At 35.6% G+C, this 25005-nt stretch overlaps 1 protein-coding gene and 1 pseudogene across 1 annotated transcript; both read left to right on the top strand.

Annotated features, from left to right (window-relative positions):
• Nucleotides 1-6834: 6834 nt before the first annotated feature.
• LOC118892585 (olfactory receptor 2G2-like) lies at nucleotides 6835-7788 on the top strand. The gene has a single exon (XM_036847332.1). The coding sequence runs from the start codon at nucleotides 6835-6837 to the stop codon at nucleotides 7786-7788; it is 954 nt and encodes a 317-aa protein (XP_036703227.1).
• A 3888-nt stretch (nucleotides 7789-11676) lies between these two features.
• On the top strand, nucleotides 11677-12633 carry LOC118892584 (annotated as a pseudogene).
• The last annotated feature ends 12372 nt before the right edge of the window (nucleotides 12634-25005 follow it).

Raw genomic sequence — 25005 nt, 5'->3', positions numbered from 1 at the left:
TCAATGCTTATGTTACAGTCAGGACGGACACTGTGTGATATGAAAAATCCAGAAGTTTTCTATACTTTAAAGTAGATACCCTAGAGGTATACCCAAGACAACATGAATTATGAATATCTCGTTTCCTGAGGGTGGCATGAATAATCAGTGTGATATGAAAACACCCTGTAGATGGTTGTGTAGGTAGATGGTTAGGCTGCAGGTGACAACATTGATTGGGTGACAATTCAAGACATCATTGATTATGACTATCTCATTTTCTGAGAGTAGCACAGGTAATCAGTGGTCTTTAAATGTGGTAGGTGGCTGTTGGGACACAAAGAGCATTATCTTCAAGGATTTAGAGAACCCTATCTCTCTCGTGGGATGCCCCATGTCATGGAAGATTGGTTCAAAACAAAGGGACCAAAAGTGCCCATGTTAGGAGGTCTTTTCAGCTACCAAATCCAAAATTTAGCTTCATACAGTGATTTAAGGCCCATACCATAGTGTGTGGGGAGCCCAAGGGAGCCCAAGGAAGAGCACAGAAAGAAGAAACATAATTGCAGGGGGCACAGTCAGCATTTGTGGGGAGCTGGAAGGGAAGTCAGGTTGAAACTTGGAAGATACTCCTTAGATACTGGTGGAAGTAACAATTATTAGCATGATTCATTCAGTCCCAATTAGACAACCTGATTCTTTCCACAATATCACTGTATATTTAAGGAAATGTGTCTTTGTTTACAAATATACTTCTACTTTAATTAAAAACTTTAATGATGGTATTTTGCACAACAAATGATTTACAGTTTTGTAATAAAGAGTACAAATTTTTACAATATAACCTCAATTTGCTGTTTTGTATGAAAACTTTTTTATGAAGTAAACTCTATTAAGATGTTTCTGAAATATTTCCAGAAATTATCCTATTTGTTAATTTTGTATTACTATCTTTGATATCCTGTTAGATTCTTTTCTATGCTTTTTAAGGCATGTCTCATTAATATCCAGGATTAATTTTGTTTATTTAAAATGTTATTTTAGTTTTTATAAAGTTTTATTTTCTGGTATTTTAATAACTTATTTACCTATTTTTTTCTTATTTTTATCTTGTTTATAAAGAGTGTTAAACTGTGAATATTCTTATATTTTAATATTTAGGGTTTTAAAAACTGATACTTCTTTTTCATTTATTTTTTTGGCTGTGTTGGGTCTTCATTGCAGTGAGCAGGGGCTACTCTTCGTTGCGGTGTGTGGGCTTCTCATTGCAGTGGCTTCTCTTGTTATGAAGCATGGGCTCTAGGCACATGGGCTTCAGTAGCTGCAGCACGCAGGCTCGGTAGTTGTGGCTCAGGGCTCTAGGAGTGCGGGCTTCAGTAGTTGTGGCACACGGGCTTAGTTGCTCTGCAGCATGTGGGATCTTTCCGTACCAGGGATCGAACCCATGTCCCCTGCACTGGCTGGTGGATTCTTAACCACTGCACCACCAGAGAAATCCTTAAAAAAATGATACATTTAATAATCTTCAATTGGAATTTTGGCATCTTGTTTGACCTAACTTCCTACTTATTAATTTCAGTTTTACAGTAATGAATTAGACAATACAAAAAGTAAAATTTTTTGTTCTATACATAATCAAAATTCTCATTAAAGCTTAATACCTTGTCAATGACATAAACTTTATGTCACCAGTACGTTTGGTTTGTGTTTATTTTATGTTTGGAGCCTGAAAATCTAATAGTGATATGTCTTCATTGTTGAATACATTACATATTATCATAAAGCTACTGTAAGAATTATTACTTTAGCTTGAATATTTGCTTTCATAATGTTAAACTGTGAGCTTTTTTAAAAAAAGTATTTTATTTCTTTATTTTATTTATTTTTTTGGCTGTGTCTGGTCTTAGTTGCAGTATGAGGGATAGGTCCGTGGGCTCTCCATTGTGGCACTTAGGCTTCTCTCTAGTTGTGGCATGCAGGTTTTCTCTCTCTAGTTGTGACGCGTGGGCTCCAGGGCACATGGGCTCTGTAGTTGTGGAATGCCGGCTTAGTTGCCCCATGACATGTGGCATCTTAATTCCCTGACCAGGGATTGAACCTGCATCCCCTGCAATGGAAGGCAGATTCTTTACCACTGGACCACCAGGAAAGTCCTTAAACTGTGAGCTTTTGATGTCAAGAAAATTTACTGTGAGAAGTTTAGAATATTATGTTTTTGACTTTTTCATGTCATCTTTCTATCTTTCTTAATAATTCTATTTTTTCCTTCCCATTGCATTCTATGCAAATTACTCAAACATATTCTTCATTCAACTTTTTTTCACTTCCTAAATATAATATAACTTAGGAAGTAACCATTATAAATTTTCTCAACATTTTTCACATGGTTCAGACAGTCCCTCTTTTAAAAACTACTGTTGATTTGAATCATTTGATTTAGTAGCTATAGGTTGTCTTAAATTCTTAGAGAGTGTGGAGGAATACTTTTTACTTCCCAAATATTTACATTGTTTCTTGGAGAAATTCTCCTTCAAGTATATGTTCTCCATCTAACTTTTGTTTCTTAGAGACCTTTCTTTTGTTGTTTTTCTTTGTCTTTGAGGTGTTTTTTTTTTTTTTTTTTTTTTTTTGCATTATAGATTTTGAAAAGTGTAAACCCTAGGTTCAGTGCTTTATGTTTTTTACATATTCATCATCTTTTGATGTAGACAGTGATCTAGGCTTGTCTTTTCCCAAATATAAAAGGATCATTTTGTCTTGTTTCTTCTGTCTTTTTTTCCCCCTCTGTGCTGTTTTAGTTGTATTTTTAGAATGTAAGATGGAGAATTAAATGTTGGTAATTTAAAATTTGTGTCCTGTCCTTCAATCATTTGGTGGGAAAGTACAGAGGGCATCTGGAATGTTTACTCAGATAAAGTCTTTTTAATCATTTCTTCCCTTAATGAAATCTCAGCTTTGGAACATGCCCAGCTCAACTTGACCTTTAGCCCTGTCACTTACTTATGAAAATAGTTATCTTTCCAGCTATGGAGTCATCTCCTATATAGACTACATCTCCAGTATGATATAGCCAGTTTTTATAGCCTGCTACACTTTATACTTTGTTCGTCCAAGATGAGGCATGTATAGAATGGTGCTTAGAGAAGAGGATTTCATACTCTGTTCATGTGATTTTGTTAAATTTCAACGTATCAGGCACATGATATGCAGAATATGCAATATAGGCTTATAGGCATTCGTAGTTTTAGAACTGCTCCTGTTTAGAATAGTATTCACTTTCTGTTTTCTGCTATTTGTGTTCAAGCTATTAGTTTTAAACAGAGAAGTGGAAATACTGCATTCACTGTCGGTATTTACGTCTTAAAAATGTTTTATAGAACTTATTTCAAACCTTTTTTGCTTAGTACTGTATGGTGTTCTTAATGAGCAATATATTTTGCTTGTTCAGAAAAATGTTGTTATTAAATGAGTCCAAGCTCAGTGATATCTATAAGTGGAATTAATTACTTTCTGTGAACTCAGCAATGCACCTTTGGGAGGTGACTGGACACAGCTGCTGTTCTCTCTAAGTCCACTTATGCATGTTTATTGTGAAGTTTTTAAAGATTCAGAATGAATACAATGGTGAACTGAAGTAGTACTTGTTTACTACGCAAATAAAAAGGCTGTGATTTGGAAGATTGCCAGTGAAGGGGTAGGTAGACATTTTGCAGGACACTGACCTGCAGTGACAAAGAAAGAACTAATAATAGTTACTACTGCATAGTATTTACTAAAAGTATATTTGAAAAGGAAATATTTGTTTTAGTAATACTCATAAAATATATGATGCTTCCTACTGGGAAAGAAAGGGGGAAAAAAGACATAATAATAATGAGGATATTGCAGAGTGTGTCCATTTTGTAATTACAAGACTGGGGTGGCGTTCATAAAAATCAAGAAGAGGGCCATGTGTGGATGGCCTAGTTACCACATTACAAGTCTCCCTTCTCACATTCATGCTTTTGATAAAGCCACATTCAAATAGATGGCAGAGCCATATATGTTTGAGACATCTCTAATTTGGGGGAAGGCTGGTAAGTTCTGATCATTCATTTATTTGGTAGTGATATCTACCATCTACTAGTTGACTAGAGATATGTTAGTTTCTCTAGGGAAAAAGAAAGAGATATAATATGATGGATATAATATGAGTGAACTGCTGAATAATTTTTGAGAAGCTACTTTGTGTTGACCACCCTAAGGGCTAGAGGCTGCAAAATCATATCTTATATGATTCTTGGCCTCATGAATCTCACAAGCTGTTGTGGATAGACACATGTACAACTTAGTCAAATGCAAAAATATACTAATCCATTAGCAAGTTTCCCAGATAATTAAGAAGAAAGATTTTTGGAGTGTATAGTAGTAAAATACTATTTTTATTGAGGGAAGTTTCTATGGTAATTGTGGGATAAAGGAAAAACTAGCTTTTTAAAAAAATAATGAACCCATAATTACTAGCATCCTGAGTAGTATTGTTTCATAAGTCAGATACAATCCCCCATTAGAAATAAAACATCCCCTTAACGACTTGCTTTCAAAACAGGAATCACATTTTGCACCCACACTTTGAGGAGATGGCGAAAATGCAAATGATTACAGGAAAAAGAAATCTAAAATCATATGAATAGCATTTCATTTCCTAAAGATGGACTCTTAAGGATCCTGGGTCTCTGAAAAGAAGGAACAAGCAATTAAAAAAAAAAAAAAAAAGGCACACAGACACTAAGGGAAAGAAGAAGAAAGATAGGTAAGAGTATAGAATTAACTGGTTGGTCATAAGAAATAGAGTCAAGTGTTGTCTTAAACACTTACTTAATATCTATGTGCCTTTGACTGGGTCATAGAAGCTCTGAGGAGTAATTTTTAATTAATGCCAATCTCATCTGGTATATTGAAAAAAAATATAAACTTACAACTAATTTCCACTCTTTTGGGGTGATGAAAAATGTTCATATTCTCCCTTTATTGAAAATTGCTTAAATAAACCTCAGGGTTTTTTTCTCCATTTGAAATTAACTGAGTTTCCCCCTTCCTGTGACTAGAAAGATATTAATATAAAGGGGTAAATTTGGTGGAATGGAAATGATGGTAAAATTTATTTCCTACAACAGATGATGGTGCTTATTTTTTATAGCTTTATTGAGGTAGAACTGATATATAAATGCACAATTCATTTAATGTATACAATTTCATGAATTTATTCATCACCTCCAAAAGTCTCCTTGTCTTCTTTTGCTTTCTGTGTGTGTGGTAAGAACACTTAACAAAATTTACCCTTTTAATGAATGTTAAGTACACAATAATACTTTCAAATGTAAGCAATATGTTGGACAGAAGTTCTCTAGAACTAATCTTGCATAACTGCAATTTTATAACCATTGAACAACTCCCTGTTTCCCCCTCCTCCCTTCCTCTGGCCATCACCATTTTATTTTATGTTTCTATAAGTCTGACTATCTTACGTACTTCATATAAGAGAAGTGTTTGTCCTTTTGTGTCTGACCTATTTTACTTAGCATAATGTCCTCAAGGTACATCCATGTTGTTGCACATTGCAAGACTTGTTTCCTTTTTAAGGCTGAATAACAATTTCATCAATATTCTAATAATATTCCATTAACTAAGGTTAAATAATATACCATGTCTTCTTTATTTATTCATCCAGAGATGAACACTAAGTTTGGCTATTGTGAATAATGCTGCAATGAACACAGGAATGAAGATTTCACTTCAAGATCCTGATTTCAATTCTTTTGGATGTATACCCAGGTGTGGGATTGTTGGATCACATGATAGTTCTATTTTTAATATTTTGAGGAGCATTGATTCTGTTTTTCATTTCCACTAAAGTTGTACAAGGATTCTAATTGCTCCATAACCTTTCCAACTTTTGTTGTCTTTTGTTTCTTCATAACAGCCATCCTAACAGGTATGAGGTGATATCTCATTGTGGGTTTGTTTGCATTACCCTGATGATAGTGATGTTGAACACTTTTTCATATGCCTATTGGACATTTGTATGTCTTGTTTGGAGAGATGTCTATTCAACTCCTTTGCCCACTTTTTAATTGGGTTGTCTTATTTGTTATTGTTGTTGTTGTTGACTTATTTGAATTCCTTACCTATCTTGGATATTAACCCCTTACTGGATATATGATTTTATATATTTTCTCCCACTCCCTAGAGTTTTGCTTTTGTTGTCTGTGGTTTGGTCTTATAACCATAAAATCATTGCCAAGACCAATGCCATGAAGCTTTTCCTCCATGTTTCTTCTAGGAGTTTTAGTTTCAGACTCTACATTTAAGTCTTTAATCCATTCTTAGCTGATTTATGTGTGTGGTGTAAGCTAGGGGTCCAATTTTATTCTTCTGCATGTGGATATTCAGTTTTCCCAACACTGTTTATTGAAGAGACTGCCTTTTCATCATTGTGTATTCTTGGTGCCTTTATGGAAGATCATTTGGCTGTATGAGTGCATTTATCTCTAGGCTTTCTATTCTGTTCCATTGATCTACATGTCTATCTTTATGCCAGTACCATACTGTTTTAATTACTATAGCTTGATGATGGTTTTTTTTAAAAATCTGTTCTTTTCTATCTTGCAGAGCATCAGAAGACAACTGTGACATTAAGAGAGCATGCACTGCATTTATTTAGAATGCACACAGTAGGAAAATAGATCTAAGTTACTAGATCTAAGCATTTAACATAGAATACTTTTGGGGGAGATGACATTGTCACTCATTTGACCTTATGTAATATGTCACCTTTCTCAGCTATGACTCAGCTTTCTGGAATATACTGTGCACATGGGGATGGTGAAGAGTACCAATGAGAGCAACATAACAGGTTTTATCCTGTTAGGGTTTTCTGATTATCCTCAGTTACAGAAGGTTCTATTTGTGGTCATCTTGATCTTGTATTTACTAACCATTTTGGGGAACACCACCATCATTCTGATATCTCGTCTGGAACCCAAGCTTCATACACCAATGTATTTCTTCCTTTCTCATCTCTCCTTCCTGGACCTCTGCTTTACCAGCAGTGTTATTCCACAGCTCCTAGTAAACTTGTGGGATCCCATGAAAACCATCACCTATGGTGGCTGTGTGGTTCAGCTCTATGTCTCTCTTGCCCTTGGATCTACTGAGTGTGTCTTACTGGCTCTGATGTCCTATGATCGTTACGTGGCCATCTGCCGTCCCCTCCACTACACTCTCTTAATGCATCCCCATTTCTGCATGACCCTGACATCTTTGGCGTGGCTTAGTGGGGTGACCACCACCCTGGTACAGTCCACTCTTACCCTGCAGCTACCGTTCTGTGGGCATCACCAAGTGGATCATTTTATCTGTGAGGTCCCTGTACTTATCAAGTTGGCTTGTGTGGACACAACTTTCAATGAGGCTGAGCTCTTTGTGGCTAGTATCCTCTTCCTTATAGTGCCTGTCTCCTTCATCCTGGTCTCCTATGGTTACATTGCCCAAGCAGTTTTGAAGATCAAGTCAGCTACTGGAAGAAAGAAAGTGTTTGGGACCTGTTCCTCCCATGTGACGGTTGTCATCATTTTCTATGGAACCATCATGTTCATGTATCTGCAGTCAGCCAAGAGTACATACAAGGATCAGGGAAAGTTTGTCTCCCTCTTCTACACTGTGGTGACCCCCATGCTTAATCCTCTTATCTATACTCTGAGGAACAAAGAGGTTAAGGGGGCACTAAGGAAAGTTCTAGGGAAGATTCAGGTAGTAAATTTTACATGATTGTCAAAAAATTTTTAAAAGCACTACTGTGATAAACATCTCTTTTTTATGGTAAAAGAAACTGACATAACATCTTCTAATAGGAGCCTATTTGGTCATTTTTCTCCCATTTCCTTTTGATTAATTTCTTATACAACATTCTGTAATACACTGTGGAATATGTGTGTCTAGTCCCAACTTTACAATTACCCAATAGTAACACAATATAAATCCTTTAGTCAATGTCTTTTCTCCAAAATACATTATATATGCAGCATATGAGGCTTATTTTAATTAAATGTTTTACAAGATTAAGACAAACATGAAAATATTCAAGAAATATTTAAATCAATCCCCTTTTTTTTCATTTGTGAGTAACACATTTAGTCTCTCAGCCTTTCTGTTTCTCTAGATGGAGTTATGGCTTACTTTTTTTCAAGGATGTGTCTAAGATGGATGAACTATGGGCAAGCTGTCATAAAGCAATTCTTTTACTTCACCCTATACTCTATCCATTTAAAATGTCGTAGACATATGTAGAGTTGCATAAACAACATGAGGACAAAAGCCACACATTTGAGGTAGAGGATAAGCAGAAAGAGCTTGATTCTATTATTCTGTAGATGAACAAATGAACCACTTTAAACTGTCTAACATTGGAGTCTGATTCTTAGGAAAAAGCGCAGCTATAGAATATTCTATAGCTTGCAAAGACATATAAATAAAAACACTTATTGTTGTTAGTATAACTGTACATTTCTTATTGCTGATTATTTCACTTTTTAAATATGCAATAATACACTATTGGTTTTTTTTTTACCTTCTGACCCCTACATTTCTATATATAAAAACATATTTTCATAATTCAGAGACTCATTTTCCAGATGAAAGTTAATCAAACTCTTTTTATTATTTATGCTACCACACTGATTTCTTTCTCATAATTTCACTCTAAATGACCTTTGCCTAGGACATTCCTTTCTGGAAATGAGGACTTTTGCATCTTGATTCTGAGAAATTTTGTGCAAATATATAGTATTATAGTCTCTATTTCACTGCATTATAGCAAACATTAGGTTGTACAGCCTATAGTGGGCAAAAGTACTCTACATTCCATTGATTTTGGAAAGTTGTGTTTCCATTTTCATTGCCTCAAGGTATTTTTAAAATTTCCCCTTTGATTTCTTTGCTGATCCATTAGCTGTTTAGTAGAATGTTGTTTAGTCTTCACATGTTTATGTTTTTTCCAGTTTTCTTTTCATAATTATTTCTAGTTTCATAGTGTTGTGGTCAGAAAAGATGCTTGATGTGATTTGAATCCTCTTAAAATTTATTGAGACTTGTTTTGTGACCTAACATCTAATCTATCATGCAGTTTTTGAATAAAATGTTTTGTATATATTTAGTAAGTCAATCTGGTTAATGTGTCACTTAAAGCCAATATTTCCTTGTTGATTTTCTGTCTGGACGATCGATCCATTGATGTAAGTGGGGTATTAAAGTCCCCTACTATTATTGTATTACTGTCAATTTCTCCCTTTATGTCTGTTAATATTTGCTTTATATATTTAGGTGCTCCTATGTTGGGAGAATTAGTATTTATGAATGTTGTATCTTTTTCTCAGATTGACCTCTTTATCATTACATAAATGTCATTCTTTGTCATTTGCTATAGTCTTTGTTTTAAAGTTCATTTTGTCTGATATGAGTATTGCTACCCCAGCTCTCTTTTCATTTCCACTTGCATGGAAAACTTTTTCCATCCTTTCACTTTCAGTCTATGTGTGTCTTGAGTAAGTCCCCTGTAGCTTCATATAGATGGGTCTTTTTTTAAAATCCATTCAGTCACCCTATGTCTTTTGATTGGAGCATTTAGTTCACTTACATTTAAAGTGATTATTGATATGTATGGACTTATTATCATTTTGTTACTTGTTTTTCTGTGTGCGTTTGTTGTAGGTTTTTGTTTGTGGTTAGCACGAGGTCCATATATATTGACCTATATATACAGCAGTTTATTTTAAGCTGATAGTTGCTTAAGTTTGAATGCATTCTAAATACCCTACAGTTTTGCTCCTCTCTCCCTAGGTTTTATGTTTGTAACATCATATTTTACATCTTTTTATTTTGTGTATCCCTTAGGTACTTCTTGTTGTTATAGTTGATTATACTACTTTTGTTTTTAACCTTCATACTAGCTTTATAATTGGCTGATCCACTGCCTTTACTATATATTTTCCTTTACCAATGAGATTTTTCCTTTCATATATTTTCTTATTTCTAATTATGGCCTTTTGTTTTCTGTTTAAGGAAGACCCTTTAATATTTGTTGTAAGGGTGGTTAGTGGTGATTAAGTCCTTTAGTTTTTGCTTGTCTGGAAAACTCTTGATCTCTCCTTCAATTTTGTGTGACAACCTTGCCAAGTAGAGTAGTCTTCGTTGTAAGTTTTTTTTTTCCTTTCAGCACTTTAAATATGTCCTGCCACTTGCTTCTGGCTTGCAAACTTTCTGCTGAAAAATAGCTGATAGCCTTATGAGAGTTCCCTTGTATGTAACTAGTTATTTTTCTCTTGCTGCCTTTAAAATTTTCTCTTTATCTTTAACTTTTACCACTTTAACTGTGGTATGTCTTGGTGTGGATCTCTTTGGGTTCATCTTGTTTGAGATTTTCTTTCTTCCTGGACCTGGATGGTTGTTTTCTTTCCCAGGTTAAGGAAGTTTTCAGCCACTGTTTCTTTTAATGAATTTTTATTGGAAAATATTTGCTTTACAATCAGCCATTGTTTCTTCAAATAAATTTTCTGCTCTTTTCTCTTTGTTTCGGACCCCTATAATGTGGATGTTAGTATGCTTGACATCATCTCAGAGGTCTCATAAGCTATTTTTAAAATTCTTTTTTTTTCTTTTTGCTGTTCTGATTGGATGATTTCCACTAGTCTGTCTTCCATATCACTTATCCATTCTTCTGTATTGTCTATTCTGCTATGGATTTCCTCTAGGTATTTATTTTTCATTTCTTTTATTGTATTCTATAACTCTGATTGGTTCTTTCTTATATTTTCTAACTCTTTGTTGAAGTTCTCAGTGTGTTCCTCTATTCTTACCCTGAGTTTGGTGAGCATCTTTATGATGATTACTTTGAACTCTTTATCAGGTAAATTGCTTATGTCCATTTCATTTAGGGTTTTTTCCCTGGGGTTTTATCTTGTTCTTTTGTTTGGAACATAATTCCTCTATCTCCTCATTTTGTTTGACATTCTGTACTTTTTCCCCTATAAATTAGGCAATACATGTATCTCTCCTGGTCTTAAAAGCATGGCCTTTTGTAGGAGCATCCCCTATACATACTGTGTGTGCTGGGCAGCTTTGTCACATCACATAAGCTCTCAGGAGTTAATTTTTAATGAATGCTAATCACATTTAGTGTATTTCAATCATGTAACCTGATAATTATTTTCACTCTTTATGGGTGACAAAATTTTTTTCTTCCTTAATTGAATAAAACCTTAAAATCTAAATAAAACCTAAGTTTTGTGTCCCTAATTGGAATTATCTGAGTTTTTCCCTTTCTGTAACCAGGAATACACTAACAGAAAGTGTTAACTTTAGTTGGATTATGAGAAAGTGATGGTCCATTTTATTTCCCAAAGCAGATGATGGTATTTATTAGAGATCTACTGCTCTTTACTTAAGAGAGCATCAGAGAGGACAGCTAAGAGGTAAAGAGGGATTGCATTTACTTAAAATTTACAAAGTAGGAAAACAGATCTAAATCACTAGATGTAAACATAGCTTCTAAGTGTTTAAAATACAATACTTTGGGGGAAGGTGACATTGTCAATCACTTAACCATACATAATATGTCATCTTTCTCAGCTATAAGTCAGCTTTCTGGGACATAATTTGCACATGAGGATGCTGAGGATTACTAATGAGAATAACTTAACAGTTTTCACTCTGTTGGGGTTTTCTAATTATCCTCAGTTACAGAAAGTTCTATGTGTGATTATCTTGATCTTGTATTTACTAACCATTTTGGGGACCATCACTGTCATCCTATTATCTCATCTGTATCCCAAGCTTCATATACCAATATATTTCTTCCTTTTAAATTTCTCCTTCCTGGATCTCTACTTCACCATAGGTATTATTCCTCAGATACTAGTTAATCTGAGAGATTCAGTTAAGTCTATCACCTATCATAGATGTGTGATTCAACTCTACATATTCCATGCACTGGGATTCATAGTGTGTATCCTCCTGGCAGTGATAGCCTACAATTTCTATGCTGCTATTTGCTGTCCTCTATATTATGTCTTTATCATGCACATTGACCTTTGTCACATCCCGGTCTCTTTGGCATGGTTCAGCGAGCTAGATCCCACCATGGTATAGTCCACTCTCACCATGCAGCTGCCCTTCTGTAGTCATCACCAAGTGGATCATTTCATCTGTGAAGTTCCTGTGTTTATCCAGTTGGCTTGTGTGGACACCACTTTCACCACTTGTGAGTGTGTGTGTTTGTGTGTGTGTGTGTGTGTGTATGTAGCTCTGTGTGGCTGGTATCCTCTTTTTATAGTACCTGTCTCCTTTATTTTGGACCTATGGCTACATTTACCAAGCAGTTTTGAAGATCAAGTTGGCTACTGGAAGGAAGAAAGCATTTGAGACTTCTTTTCTCATCTGCTGGTTGTCACCATTTTCTATGGAACCATCATCTTCATGTATCTGCAGTCAGCCAAGAGTGGAGCCAAGGACCAGTGAATGTTTGTCTCCCTCTTCTACAGTGTGGTGACCACAATGCTCAACCCTCTTATCTATACTTTAAGAAGCAAAGAGGTTAAAGGAGCATTAAAAAAATTCTAGGGAAGATTCTGGGGATAGATAGTTACATGATTCTTTTAAAACTTTAAAGTGATACTGTGATGAAGATCTTTTATTTTTTTAATTTTTACTTTTTACAATACTTTCTTGGCCATGCTGCATGGCATGTGGGATCTTAGTTTCCCAACCAGGGATCAAACCCATGCCCCTTGCATGGGGAGCTCAGAGTCTTAATCACTGGACTGCCAGGGAAGTCCCAAACATCTTTTAATAGGAGCTTATTTATATCATTTTCTTACATTATCTTTTGGCTAATTACTTATACAATATTTAACATTCTGCTAAACCCTACAGAATATATTTCTAGTTCTGATTTTGTCATTACTCAGTAGTAGCATAAGGTGAATCATTTTCTCAATTTATGCTTCAGTGTCTTTTCTGCAGGTTATATTATATATGTAGCATATGAAACTCTCTTTAGAAGATTAAGAGCTATGTAAAAATATTAAAATCATGTGTTCAACTAGACATCTTTTCCTTCCTACGTTTACCAATAATACATTTAGTCTCTCAGCCTTCTACAGCTCCAGATGGACAGAAGACTTATTTCTTTGTATAAATGCATCTGGCATGGATATGCCTCAAGCAAGCTGTCATAAGGTCAAAGCCTTTTCTTTCACTGTATGCTCCTTTCTCTTAGAATTTGGAAGAAATATATGGAGGTGTAGAAATAGCCTGAAGACAAAAGCCACACACTAAAGATGATGGGTAAGGAAGATGGAAGGAGCTTGGCTCTCTAAATGTGTAGTGAACCAGTGAAACACTGTGATCTGACACACAGATGCAGAATTTTCTGTGGCGTGAAAACACAGTTAATGCTTTGTTTTTATTATGACCCTATATAGTTTACATATAAATCTACATTTATACATATAAATGTGTTTTAAATATAAAGTATATTTTCACCTTTTTGAGATTTTTCTCCCCAGATAAAATCTTATTCAAACACTTTTTCTTATTGATGCTAAAAATGGTATTTTAGCATAACGTCATTCTAAATGAGCTTTTCCTCTACTATTTCCTTTATGAGAATGAGGAACTCTTCTATCTTCATTCTGGAAATTTTTGTGTGAATGTATTGTGGTATACTTTCTTTTCAATTTATTTTGCAAGCTTTAAATTGTATAGGCTATTGTAGGCAAAAAAGCTTTGTGAGCGGAGCTTCAAGATGGCGGAAGAGTGAGACGTGGAGATCACCTTCCTCCGCACAAATACATCAGAAATACATCTATATGTGGAACAACTCCTATAGAACACCTGCTGAACGCTGGCAGAAGACCTCAGACCTCCCAAAAGGTAAGAAACTCCCCATGTACCTGGGTAGGGCAAAAGAAAAAAGAAAAAACAGAGACAAAAGAATGGGGACCGGACCTGCTCCAGTGGGAGGGAGCTGTGAAGGAGGAAAAGTTTCCACACACTAGGAAGCCCCTTCGCAGGCAGAGACTGCGGGTGGCGGAGGGGGGGAAGCTTCGGAGTCATGGAGGATAGCGCAGCAACAGGGGTGCAGAGGGCAAAGCAGAGAGATTCCTGCACAGAGGATCGGTGCTGACCAGCACTCACCAGCCTGAGAGGTTTGTCTGCTCACCCGCCGGGACAGGTGGGGGCTGGGAGCTGAGGTTCGGTCTTCAGAGGTTGGATCCCAGGGAGAGTACCAGGGTTGGCTGTGTGAAAACAGACTGAAGGGGACTAGTGCGCCAGAGCTAGCCGGGAGGGAGTCCAGGAAAAGGCCTGGAACTGCCAAAGAGGCAAGAGACTTTTTCTTGCCTCTTTGTTTCCTGGTGCTCAAGGAGAGGGGATTAAGAGCGCCGCCCAAACGAGCTCCAGAGGCGGGCATGAGCCGCAGCTATCAGCACGGACCCCAGAGACAGGCATGAGATGCTAAGGCTGCTGCTGCAGCCACCAAGAAGCCTGTGTGCAAGCACAGGTCACTATCCACACTGCCCCTCCCGGGAGCCTGTGCAGCCCACCACTGCCAGGGTCCCATGATCCAGGGATAACTTCCCTGGAAAAACACATGGCGTGCCTCAGGCTGGTGCAACATCATGCTGGACTCTGCCGCTGCAGGCTCACCCTGCACTCCATACCATTCCCTCCCCCCGGCCTGAGTGAGCCAGAGCCCCCAGAGCTGAAACCTAGGAGCTGTGCAAACAAAGAAGAGAAAGGGAAATTTCTTCCAGCAGCCTCAAGAGCAGTGGGTTAAATCTCCACAATCAACTTGATGTACCCTGCATCTGTGGAATACCTGAGTAGACAATGAATCATCCCATAATGAGGAGGTGGACTTTGGGAGCAAAGATGTATATTTTTTTTCCCTTTTTCTCTTTTTGTGAGTGTGTATGTGTATGCTTCTGTGTGTGATTTTGTCTGTATAGCTTTGCTTTTACCATTTGTACTAGGGTTCTGTCTGTCTGTCTGTCTGTTTGTTTGTTTGTTTTAGTATAGTTTTTAGCAGTTGTTATCATTGGTGGATTTGTTTTCCGTTTGGTTGCTCTCTTCTTTCTTTCTTTCTTTTATTATTTTTTTATTACTTTAAAAATTTTTCTAATAATTATTATTTATTTTTTATTTTAATAAATTTATTTTATTTTATTTTACTTTATTTTATTTTATTTTATTTTATTTTCTCTTTTTCTTTCTATCTTTCTATTTTTTCTCCCTTTTATTCTGAGCCATGTGGATGAAAGACTCTTGGTGTTCCAGCCAGGTGTCAGGGCTGTGCCTCTGAGGTGGGAGAGCCAACTTCAGGACACTGGTCCACAAGAGACCTCCCAGCTCCATTTAATATCAAATGGTGAAAATCTCCCAGAGATCTCCATCTCAACGCCAAGACCCAGCTCCACTCAATGACCAGCAAGCTACAGTGCTGGACACCCTATGCCAAACAACTAGCAAGACAGGAACACAACCCCATCCATTAACAGAGAGGTTGCCTAAAATCATAATAAGGCCACAGACACCCCAAAATACACCACCAGACGTGGACCTGCCCACCAGAAAGACAAGATCCAGCCTCATCCACCAGAACACAGGCACTAGTCCCCTCCACCAGGAAGTCTACACAACCCACTGAACCAACCTTAGCCACTGGGGACAGACACTAAAAACAACAGGAACTACAAACCTGCAGCCTGCGAAAAGGAGATCCCAAACACAGTAAGTTAAGCAAAATTAGAAGACAGAGAAACACACAGCAGATAATAGAGCAAGGCAAAAACCCACCAGACCTAACAAATGAAGAGGAAATAAGCAGTCTACCTGAAAAAGAATTCAGAATAATGATAGTAAAGATCATCCAAAATCTTGGAAAAAGAATGGAGAAAATACAGGGAATGTTTAGCAAGGACCTAGAAGAACTAAAGAGCAAAAAAACAGTGATGAGGAACACAATAAATGAAATTATAAATTCTCTAGAAGGGATCAATAGCAGAATAACTGAGGCAGAAGAACGGATAAGTGACCTGGAAGATAAAATAGTGGAAATAACTACTGCAGAGCAGAATAGAGAAAAAAGAATGAAAAGCATTGAGGACAGTCTCAGAGACCTCTGGGACAACATTAATCGCACCAACATTCAAATTATAGGGGTCCCAGAAGAAGAAGAGAAAAAGAAAGGGACTGAGAAACTATTTGAAGAGATTACAGTTGAGAAATTCCGTGATATGGGAAAGGAAATAGTTAATCAAGTCCAGGAAGTGCAGAGTCCCATACAAGATATATCCAAGGAGAAACACACCAAGACACATATTAATCAAACTATTAAAAATTAAATACAAAGAAAAAATATTAAAAGCAGCAAGGGAAAAACAACAAATAACATACAAGGGAATCCCCATAAGGTTAACGGCTGATCTTTCAGCAGAAACTCTGTAAACCAGAAGGGAAACACAAGAGAAGGAAAAGGCCTACAAGAACAAACCCAAAACAATTAAGAAAATGGTGATAGGAACATACATATCAATAATTACCTTAAATGTAAATGGATTAAATGCTTCAACCAAAGGATATAGTCTGGCTGAATGGATACAAAAACAAGAGCTGTATATATGCTGTCTACAAGAAACTCACCTAAGACCTAGGGACACATACAGACTGAAAGTGAGGGGATGGAAAAAGATATTCCATACAAATGTAAATCAAAAGAAAGCTAGAGTAGCAATTCTCATATCAGACAAAACAGACTTTAAGACAAAGACTATTACAAGAGACAAAGAAGGAGACTACATAATGATCAAGGGATTAATCCAAGAAAAAGATATAACAATTGTAAATATTTATGCACCCAACATAGGAGCACCTCAATACATAAGGCAAATACTGACAGCCATAAAAGGGGAAATTGACAGTAACACAATCATAGTAGGAGACTTTAACACCCCACTTTCACCAATGGACAGATCTTCCAAAATGAAAATAAATAAGGAAACACAAGCTTTAAATAATACATTAAACAAGATGGACTTAATTGATATTTATAACATTCCATCCAAAAACAACAGAATACACATTCTTCTCAAGTGCTCATGGACCATTCTCCAGGATAGATCATATCTTGTGTCACAAATCAAGCCTCGGTAAATTTAAGAAAATTGAAATCATACCAAGTATCGTTTCCGACCACAATGCTATGAAACTAGATATCAACTACAGAAAAAAATCTGTAAAAAATACAAGCACATGGAGGCTAAACCATACACTACTTAATAACCAAGAGATCACTGAAGAAATCAAAGAGGAAATCAAAAAATACCTAGAAACAAGTGGCAATGAAAACACGACGACCCAAAACCTATGTGATGCAGAAAAAGCAATTCTAAGAGGGAAGTTTATAGCAATAAAATCCTACCTTAAGAAACAAGAAACAACTCAAATAAACAACCTAACCATACACCTAAAGCAATTAGAGAAAGAAGAACAAACCCCCCCCCCCAAAGTTAGCAGAAGGAAAGAAATCATGCAGATCAGATCAGAAATAAATGAAAAAGAAATTAAGGAAATGATAGCAAAGATCAATAAACCTAAAAGCTGGTTCTTTGAGAAGATAAACAAAATTGATAAACAATTAGGCAGACTCATCAAGAAAAAAAGGGAGACGACTCAACTCAATAGAATTAGAAATGAAAAAGGAGAAGTAACAACTGACACTGCAGAAATACAAAGGATCATGAGAGATTACTACAAGCAAATATATGCCAATAAAATGGGCAACCTGGAAGAAAAGGACAAATTCTTAGAAATGCACAACCTTCTGAGACTGAACCAGGAAGAAATAGAAAATATGAACAGAACAATCACAAGCACTGAAGTTGAAACTGTGATTAAAATCTTCCAACAAACAAAAGCCCAGGACCAGATGGCTTCACAGGCGAATTCTATCAAACATTTAGAGAAGAGCTAACACCTATCCTTCTCAAACTCTTCCAACTTATGGCAGAGGGAGGAACACTCCCAAACTCATTCTACAAGGCCACCATCACCGTGATACCAAAAGCAGACAAAGATGCCACAAAAAAAGAATACTACAGGCCAATATCACTGATGAACATAGATGCAAAATCCTCAACAAAATACTAACAAACACAATCCAACAGCACATTAAAAGGATGATACACCATGATCAAGTGGGGTTTATCCCAGGAATGCAAGGATTCTTCAATATTTGCAAATAAATCAGTGTTATACACCATATTGACAAATTAAAAGAGAAAAACCATATGATCATCTCAATAGATGCAGAGAAAGCTTTCAACAAAATTCAACACCCATTTATGATAAAAACACTCCAGAAAGTAGGCATAGAGGGAACTTTCTTCAACATAATAAAGGCCATATATGACAAACCCACAGCCAACATCCTCTTCAATGGTGAAAAACTGAAATCATTTCCACTAAGATCAGGAACAAGGCAAGGTTGCCCACTCTCACCACTATTATTCAAAATAGTTTTGGAAGTTTTAGCCACAGAAATCAGAGAAGAAAAAGAAATAAAGGAATCCAAATCGGAAAAAAAGAAGTAAAGCTGTCACTGTTTGCAGATGACATGATACTATACATGGAGAATCCTAAAGATGCTACCAGAACACTACTAGAGCTAATCAATGAATTTGGTAAAGTAGCAGGATACAAAATTAATGCACAAAAGTCTCTTGTATTCCTATACACTAATGATGAAAACTCTGAAAGTGAAATTAAGAAAACACTCTCATTTACCTTTGCAACAAAAAGAATAAAATACCTAGGAATAAACCAACCTAAGGAGACAAAAGACCTGTATGCAGAAAATTATAAGACACTGATGAAAGAAATTAAAGATGATACAAATAAATGGAGAGGTATACCATGTTCTTTGATTGGAAGAATCAACATTGTGAAAATGACTCTACTACCCAAAGCAATCTACAGATTCATTGCAATCCCTATCAAACTACCAATGGCATTTTTCACAGAACTAGAACAAAAAATTTCACAATTTGTATGGAAACACAAAAGACCCCGAATAGCCAAAGCAATCTTGAGAAAGAAAAACGGAGCTGGAGGAATCAGGCTCCTGGACTTCAGACTATACTACAAAGCTAGAGTAATGAAGACAGTATGGTACTGGCACAAAAACAGAAATATAGATCAATGGAACAGGATAGAAAGCCCAGAGATAAATCCACGCACATATGGTCACTTTATCTTTGATAAAGGAGGCAAGAATATACAATGGAGAAAAGACAGCCTCTTCAATAAGTGGTGCTCGGAAAACTGGACAGCTACATGTAAAAGAATGAAATTAGAACACTCCCTCACAACATACACAAAAATAAACTCAAAATGGATTAAAGACCTAAATGTAAGGCCAGACACTATCAAACTCTTAGAGGAAAACATAGGCAGAACACTCTATGACATAAATCACAGCAAGATCCTTTTTGACCCACCTCCTAGAGAAATGGAAATAAAAACAAAAATAAACAAATGGGATCTAATGAAACTTAAAAGCTTTGCACAGCGAAGGAAACCATAAATGAGACGAAAAGACAACCCTCAGAATGGGAGAAAATATTTGCAATTGAAGCAACTGACAAAGGATTAATCTCCAAATTTTACAAGCAGCTCATGCAGCTCAATATCAAAAAAACAAACAACCCAATCCAAAAATGGGAAGAAGACCTAGACATGTCTCAAAAAAAAGATATACAGATTGCCAACAAACACATGAAAGAATGCTCAACATCATTAATCATTAGAGAAATGCAGATCAAAACTACAATTATATATCATCTCACACTGGTGAGAATGGCCATCATCAAAAAATCTACAAACAATAAATGCTGGAGAGGGTGTGGAGAAAAGGGAACCCTCTTGCACTGTTGGTGGGAATGTAAATTGATACAGCCACAATGGAGAACAGTATGGAGGTTCCTTAAGAAACTAAAAATAGAACTACCATACGACCCAGCAATCCCATTACTGGGCATATACCCTGAGAAAACCATAATTCAAAAAGAGTCATGTAACAAAATATTCATTGCAGCTCTATTTACAATAGCCAGGACATGGAAGCAACCTAAGTGTCCATCAACAGATGAATGGATAAAGAAGATGTAGCACATATATACAATGGAATATTACTCAGCCATGAAAAGAAACAAAATTGAGTTATTTGTAGTGAGGTGGATGGACCTAGAGTGTGTCATACAGAGTGAAGTAAGTCAGAAAGAGAAAAATAAATATCGTATGCTAACACATATATATGGAAACTAAAAAAAAAAATGGTCATGAAGAACCTAGGGGCAAGATGGGAATAAAGACACAGACCTACTAGAGAATGGACTTGAGGACATGGGGAGGGGGAAAGGTAACCTGGGACAAAGTGAGAGAGTGGCATGGCCATATATACACAATCAAATGTAAAATAGATAGCTAGTGGGAAGCAGCCACACAGCACAGAGAGATCAGCTCAATGCTTTGTGACCACCTAGATGTGTGGGATAAGGAGGGTGGGAGGGAGATGCAAGAGGGAGGAGATATGGGATATATGTATATGTATAGCTGATTCACTTTGTTATAAAGTAGAAACTAACACACCATTGTAAAGCAATTATACTCCAATAAAGATGTTAAAAAAATGGCTGAAAAATGTCCAACAATGGCAGAAGAAATAAACATGCAGAGTCAAGAAGCTGAGTGAACCTCAAACATGTAAATGCAGAGAAACCCACATCAAGAAACATTATAATCGAACTTCTGAAAACTATAGGCAAAAAAATCTTGAAATCCATGAGGAAAAAAATAGCATTTTACCTCTGTAGGTGGGAGTTGTGGGAGGCAGTTTGAGTGACAGCAGACTTCTCATCAGAGACAATTACATTTCTCTAGGAGGTGGGTCAAAAAAGACCTTGCTGCAAGTTATGTCAGAGAGTGTTCTGCCTATGTTTTCCTCTAAGAGTTTCATAGTATCCCATCTTACATTTAGGTCTTTAATCCATTTTGAGTTTATTTTTGTGTATGGTGTTAGAGAATGTTCTAATTTCATTCTTTTACATGTAGCTGTCCAGTTTTCCGAGCACCACTTATTGAAGAGGCTGTCTTTTCTCCATTGTATATACTTACCGCCTTTGTCATGCATTAGGTGACCATGCATGTGGGTTTATCTCTGGACTTTCTATCCTGTTCCATTGATCTATATTTCTGTTTTTGTGTCAGTACCATAATTTTTTGATGACTGTAGCTTTGAAGTATAGTCTGAAGTCAGGGAGTCTGATTCCTCCAGCTGCGTTTTTCTTTATCAAGATTTCTTTGGCTGTTCAGGGTCTTTTGTGCTTTCATATACAAAATATATGTATATGTATAACTGATTTACTTTTCTATACAGCAGAAAGTAACACAACATTGTAAATCAACTCTACTCCAATAAAAATTAATTTAAAAATGTAACTATTAAAGCCAGAAGTAAACGGCACAGTATTTTTTAGGTGTTTTTAAAAGTCAACCCATAATTCTATGTCCACTGAAAATATACTTGGGGAATGAAGAAAAAATCAACACATTCTCAGCTGACAAAATACTAAGAGAAGTTTTTGCCAGCAGACCTACCCTAAAGGAATGGCTAAAGGAAATTTTCTAAATAGGAAAGAAATTATTGAAGAAAAATCTTGGAACATCAGGAAGATAGAAAAAACTTTGGGAAGAGTAAACTTTTGCATAAATACAATAGACATTTTCTTTTTATAAGTTTTCTAAATTATGTTTGACAGTCAAAGCAAACATAAAACACCGTGATGTTTATATATGTTGAAGAAACACATGCAGAAGAAATCCTTAAGACAATTATAAATGAGGAAAGGTAAGATAAAATAAAGGAAAAAAATATACAGTTCACTCAAACTGGAGAAATGGTGACACCAATAGACCTATGTATTATAAGTAATGTGATACCAAAAAAACCTAAGAAGTTGTCTAAAATAGATACCAGAAAGACACTATTGAAAAAGCAAATGGAATTCTAAAGGAGATTCAAGTAACCCACAGGAATGCAGGAAAAGAAACAGAGGGAAAAATTAGTCAAAATAAACAGAAAACAAATAATAAAATGGCAGCTATAGCCCTAATATGCTAATAATACATTAGATGTAAAGAGTCTAAATACACCTATTAAAAGACAGAGATGAGCAGAATGAATTATTTCAACTACCTAAGGATATTCAGTCTGTTAGAAATTCACTTTATGTACAATGATATAGGTAGGTTGAAAGTAAAATAATAAAAAAAAAGATTTACCATAGGAACATCCATCAGAAGAAAGTAGTGTTGGTATTTAACATCATTTAAACAGACTCAGAGCAAAGAAATTTATCAGGAAAAGAGGGTTAGTATATAATAATAAAAGGATAAATCCACCGAGAAGTCATAGTGATTCTAAATGTATGCCCCAAAGAACAGAGCTATAAAATAGGCAAAAGAGCTAAAAGGACAAATACACGAATCCATAATTACAGTTGGTGAATTTAACAACCCTCTCTTAACTACTGAAAAGATAACTAGATAGGAAATTATCAAGGATATAGTAACACTCAACAATATAATCAAGTAGCAGGCCCTACCTGATATTTACAGAACACTCTACTCAACAATAACAGAATACACAGTTTTTTCAAGTGATCAGGGAATATACATAGATAGACCATGACCTGAGCCATAAAACAAAGCTTGATAAATTTGAGACAATTGAATCCATATAGAGTGTGTTCTCTGACCACAATGGAACAAAGTTAGAAGTCAATAGCATAGAAATAACAAAAATAACATAGAAATAACAAAAATCTCCAAACACTCAGAAATTAAACAATCTGCTTCTGAATAATCTATATGGCAAAGATAATACATCAATGGAAATTTTAAAAAGAGATTTAACTAAATGAAAATAAATGCACCATATTAAAATTTGTGAGAGACAGCTATGCAGTTCTGAGAGAGAAATTTTTATGACTAGATGTTCACATTAGATATGAGAAAAAGCCACATGCTAATAGTCTAAATGCCAACCTCAGGAAATTACAAGAGTAGTCACAAAATAAACTCAAAGCAAGAAAAGAAAGAAACAATAGAGATATGACTGAATATCAATGAAATTGAATATAGGAAGCAATAGAGAAGATCATTGTAAAAAACAATGATCTTTGAAAATATCAACGCAATTGACAAAATCTAGCCAGATTCATGAAGACAAAATGAGAGAAAATAAAAAAGACTGATAGTAGAAATGAAACAGAGGGTATTACTTTAGGTACCCCAGACATCAATATATAGTACAGAAATACTATGAACACATACCTGCATTTGACACATACATTTGATATATACTTGAACATTTATGTGAAATGGACCAATTAGACCAAAAACACAAACTACTACAACTAGCCCAATGTGAAATAGACAATTTGAATAGCCCTATAACTATGGAGGAAATTAAATTCATCATTACAAAACTTCTGAAAAAGAAATCTCTAGGCTCAGATGATATCACTGGAAATTTCTACAAAACATGTAAAGAAGAATTAACAATAATTTTGCAACTCTTTTCCAGTGAACAGAAGTGGACAAAATGCTTCCTAATTCATTTTATGAAGCCAGTTTTACTCTTATATTAAAACCAGAAAGAGCAGTACAAAATAAGAAAAATAGAGACATATATCCCTCATGAATGTATACATGAAAGTCCTTAACAAAATATCAGAAAATATAATTAAACAACATAAAATAAATTGTACACACTACCAAGTAAGGTTTATGCCCAGGGTGCAATGTTGATTCAATTTGCAAAACTCAGTCAATGTAAACACCATAAACAACAGACAAAAGAAGGTTATTTACAAAATTCAACATCAATACATGTGGAAAACTCATTAAACTAGCAATACAACCCTAATCAGCTTGATGAAGACAATCTACCACAACATATTTAATATTGAAGGACTAAATGCTTTCCTCCAATACTATCAACAGGGCAAAAATGAATGTTCTCTCTTACCACTGCTATTCAACATAGCACAATAAGCCAAGAAAATAAAATAAAATCTTATAAATAAAAAAAGAAGAAACAAGACTTCCTAACTGTATGTGACATGATGTGGAACCTACAAAAGAATCTACAAAAAAACTCTGAGAACAAAGAAGTGAATTCAGTAGTCACAGAATATGAGAAAAACGTACAAATATAAATTATATTTCTATATAAGAGCAAGGAACACATGGAAACTAATATTAAAAATAAAATATCAGCTCGAGTGCCATCCTCATCTATTGAAATAAGGCATCTCTCACTTTGTCCCCACCCTCAACAAAAATAATTTGGTATTAAACCTTGGACAAAAAAATGTCTTTTTGGAAACTATAAGATCCAGTACCATATGCCAAAGGACCGTGTAGGAGTCTCACCCTCCTGTGAACTGGGTAATAGGCATACAGACCTTGTTCCCAGCTATGACCCTGCAATGGTCCATGAACTGGTTCTACAAGTTCGGCTTTCTTAGATTTCACATTTAAGTGATATCATTTAGTGTTTGTCTTTTTCTCTATCTCACCTGGCATAATGCTCTCAAGGTCCATCCATGTTGTCAAAAATGGCAGGATTTCCTTCTTTTTAATGGCAGGATAATATGTATGTATGTATGTATGTATGCATGTATGCATATATGTATGTATGTATCTATCATCTATCTATCTATCAATATAGAAAACATATATAAATATAGGTAGATCAATTAATGATAGATAAATACCACACAGATATCTGTACTCCCATGTTTATTAAAGCATTATTCACAATAGCAGATGTCTTTTGAATATCCTATCCTCTTGTTTCCTGAGGTA

Source organism: Balaenoptera musculus, chromosome 3 (assembly GCF_009873245.2).
Source record: "Balaenoptera musculus isolate JJ_BM4_2016_0621 chromosome 3, mBalMus1.pri.v3, whole genome shotgun sequence".
NCBI classification, from domain to species: Eukaryota; Metazoa; Chordata; class Mammalia; order Artiodactyla; family Balaenopteridae; genus Balaenoptera; species Balaenoptera musculus.
The sequence above is the reverse complement of the archived record's forward strand: the minus strand, read 5'-3'. Positions and strand labels throughout refer to the sequence as shown.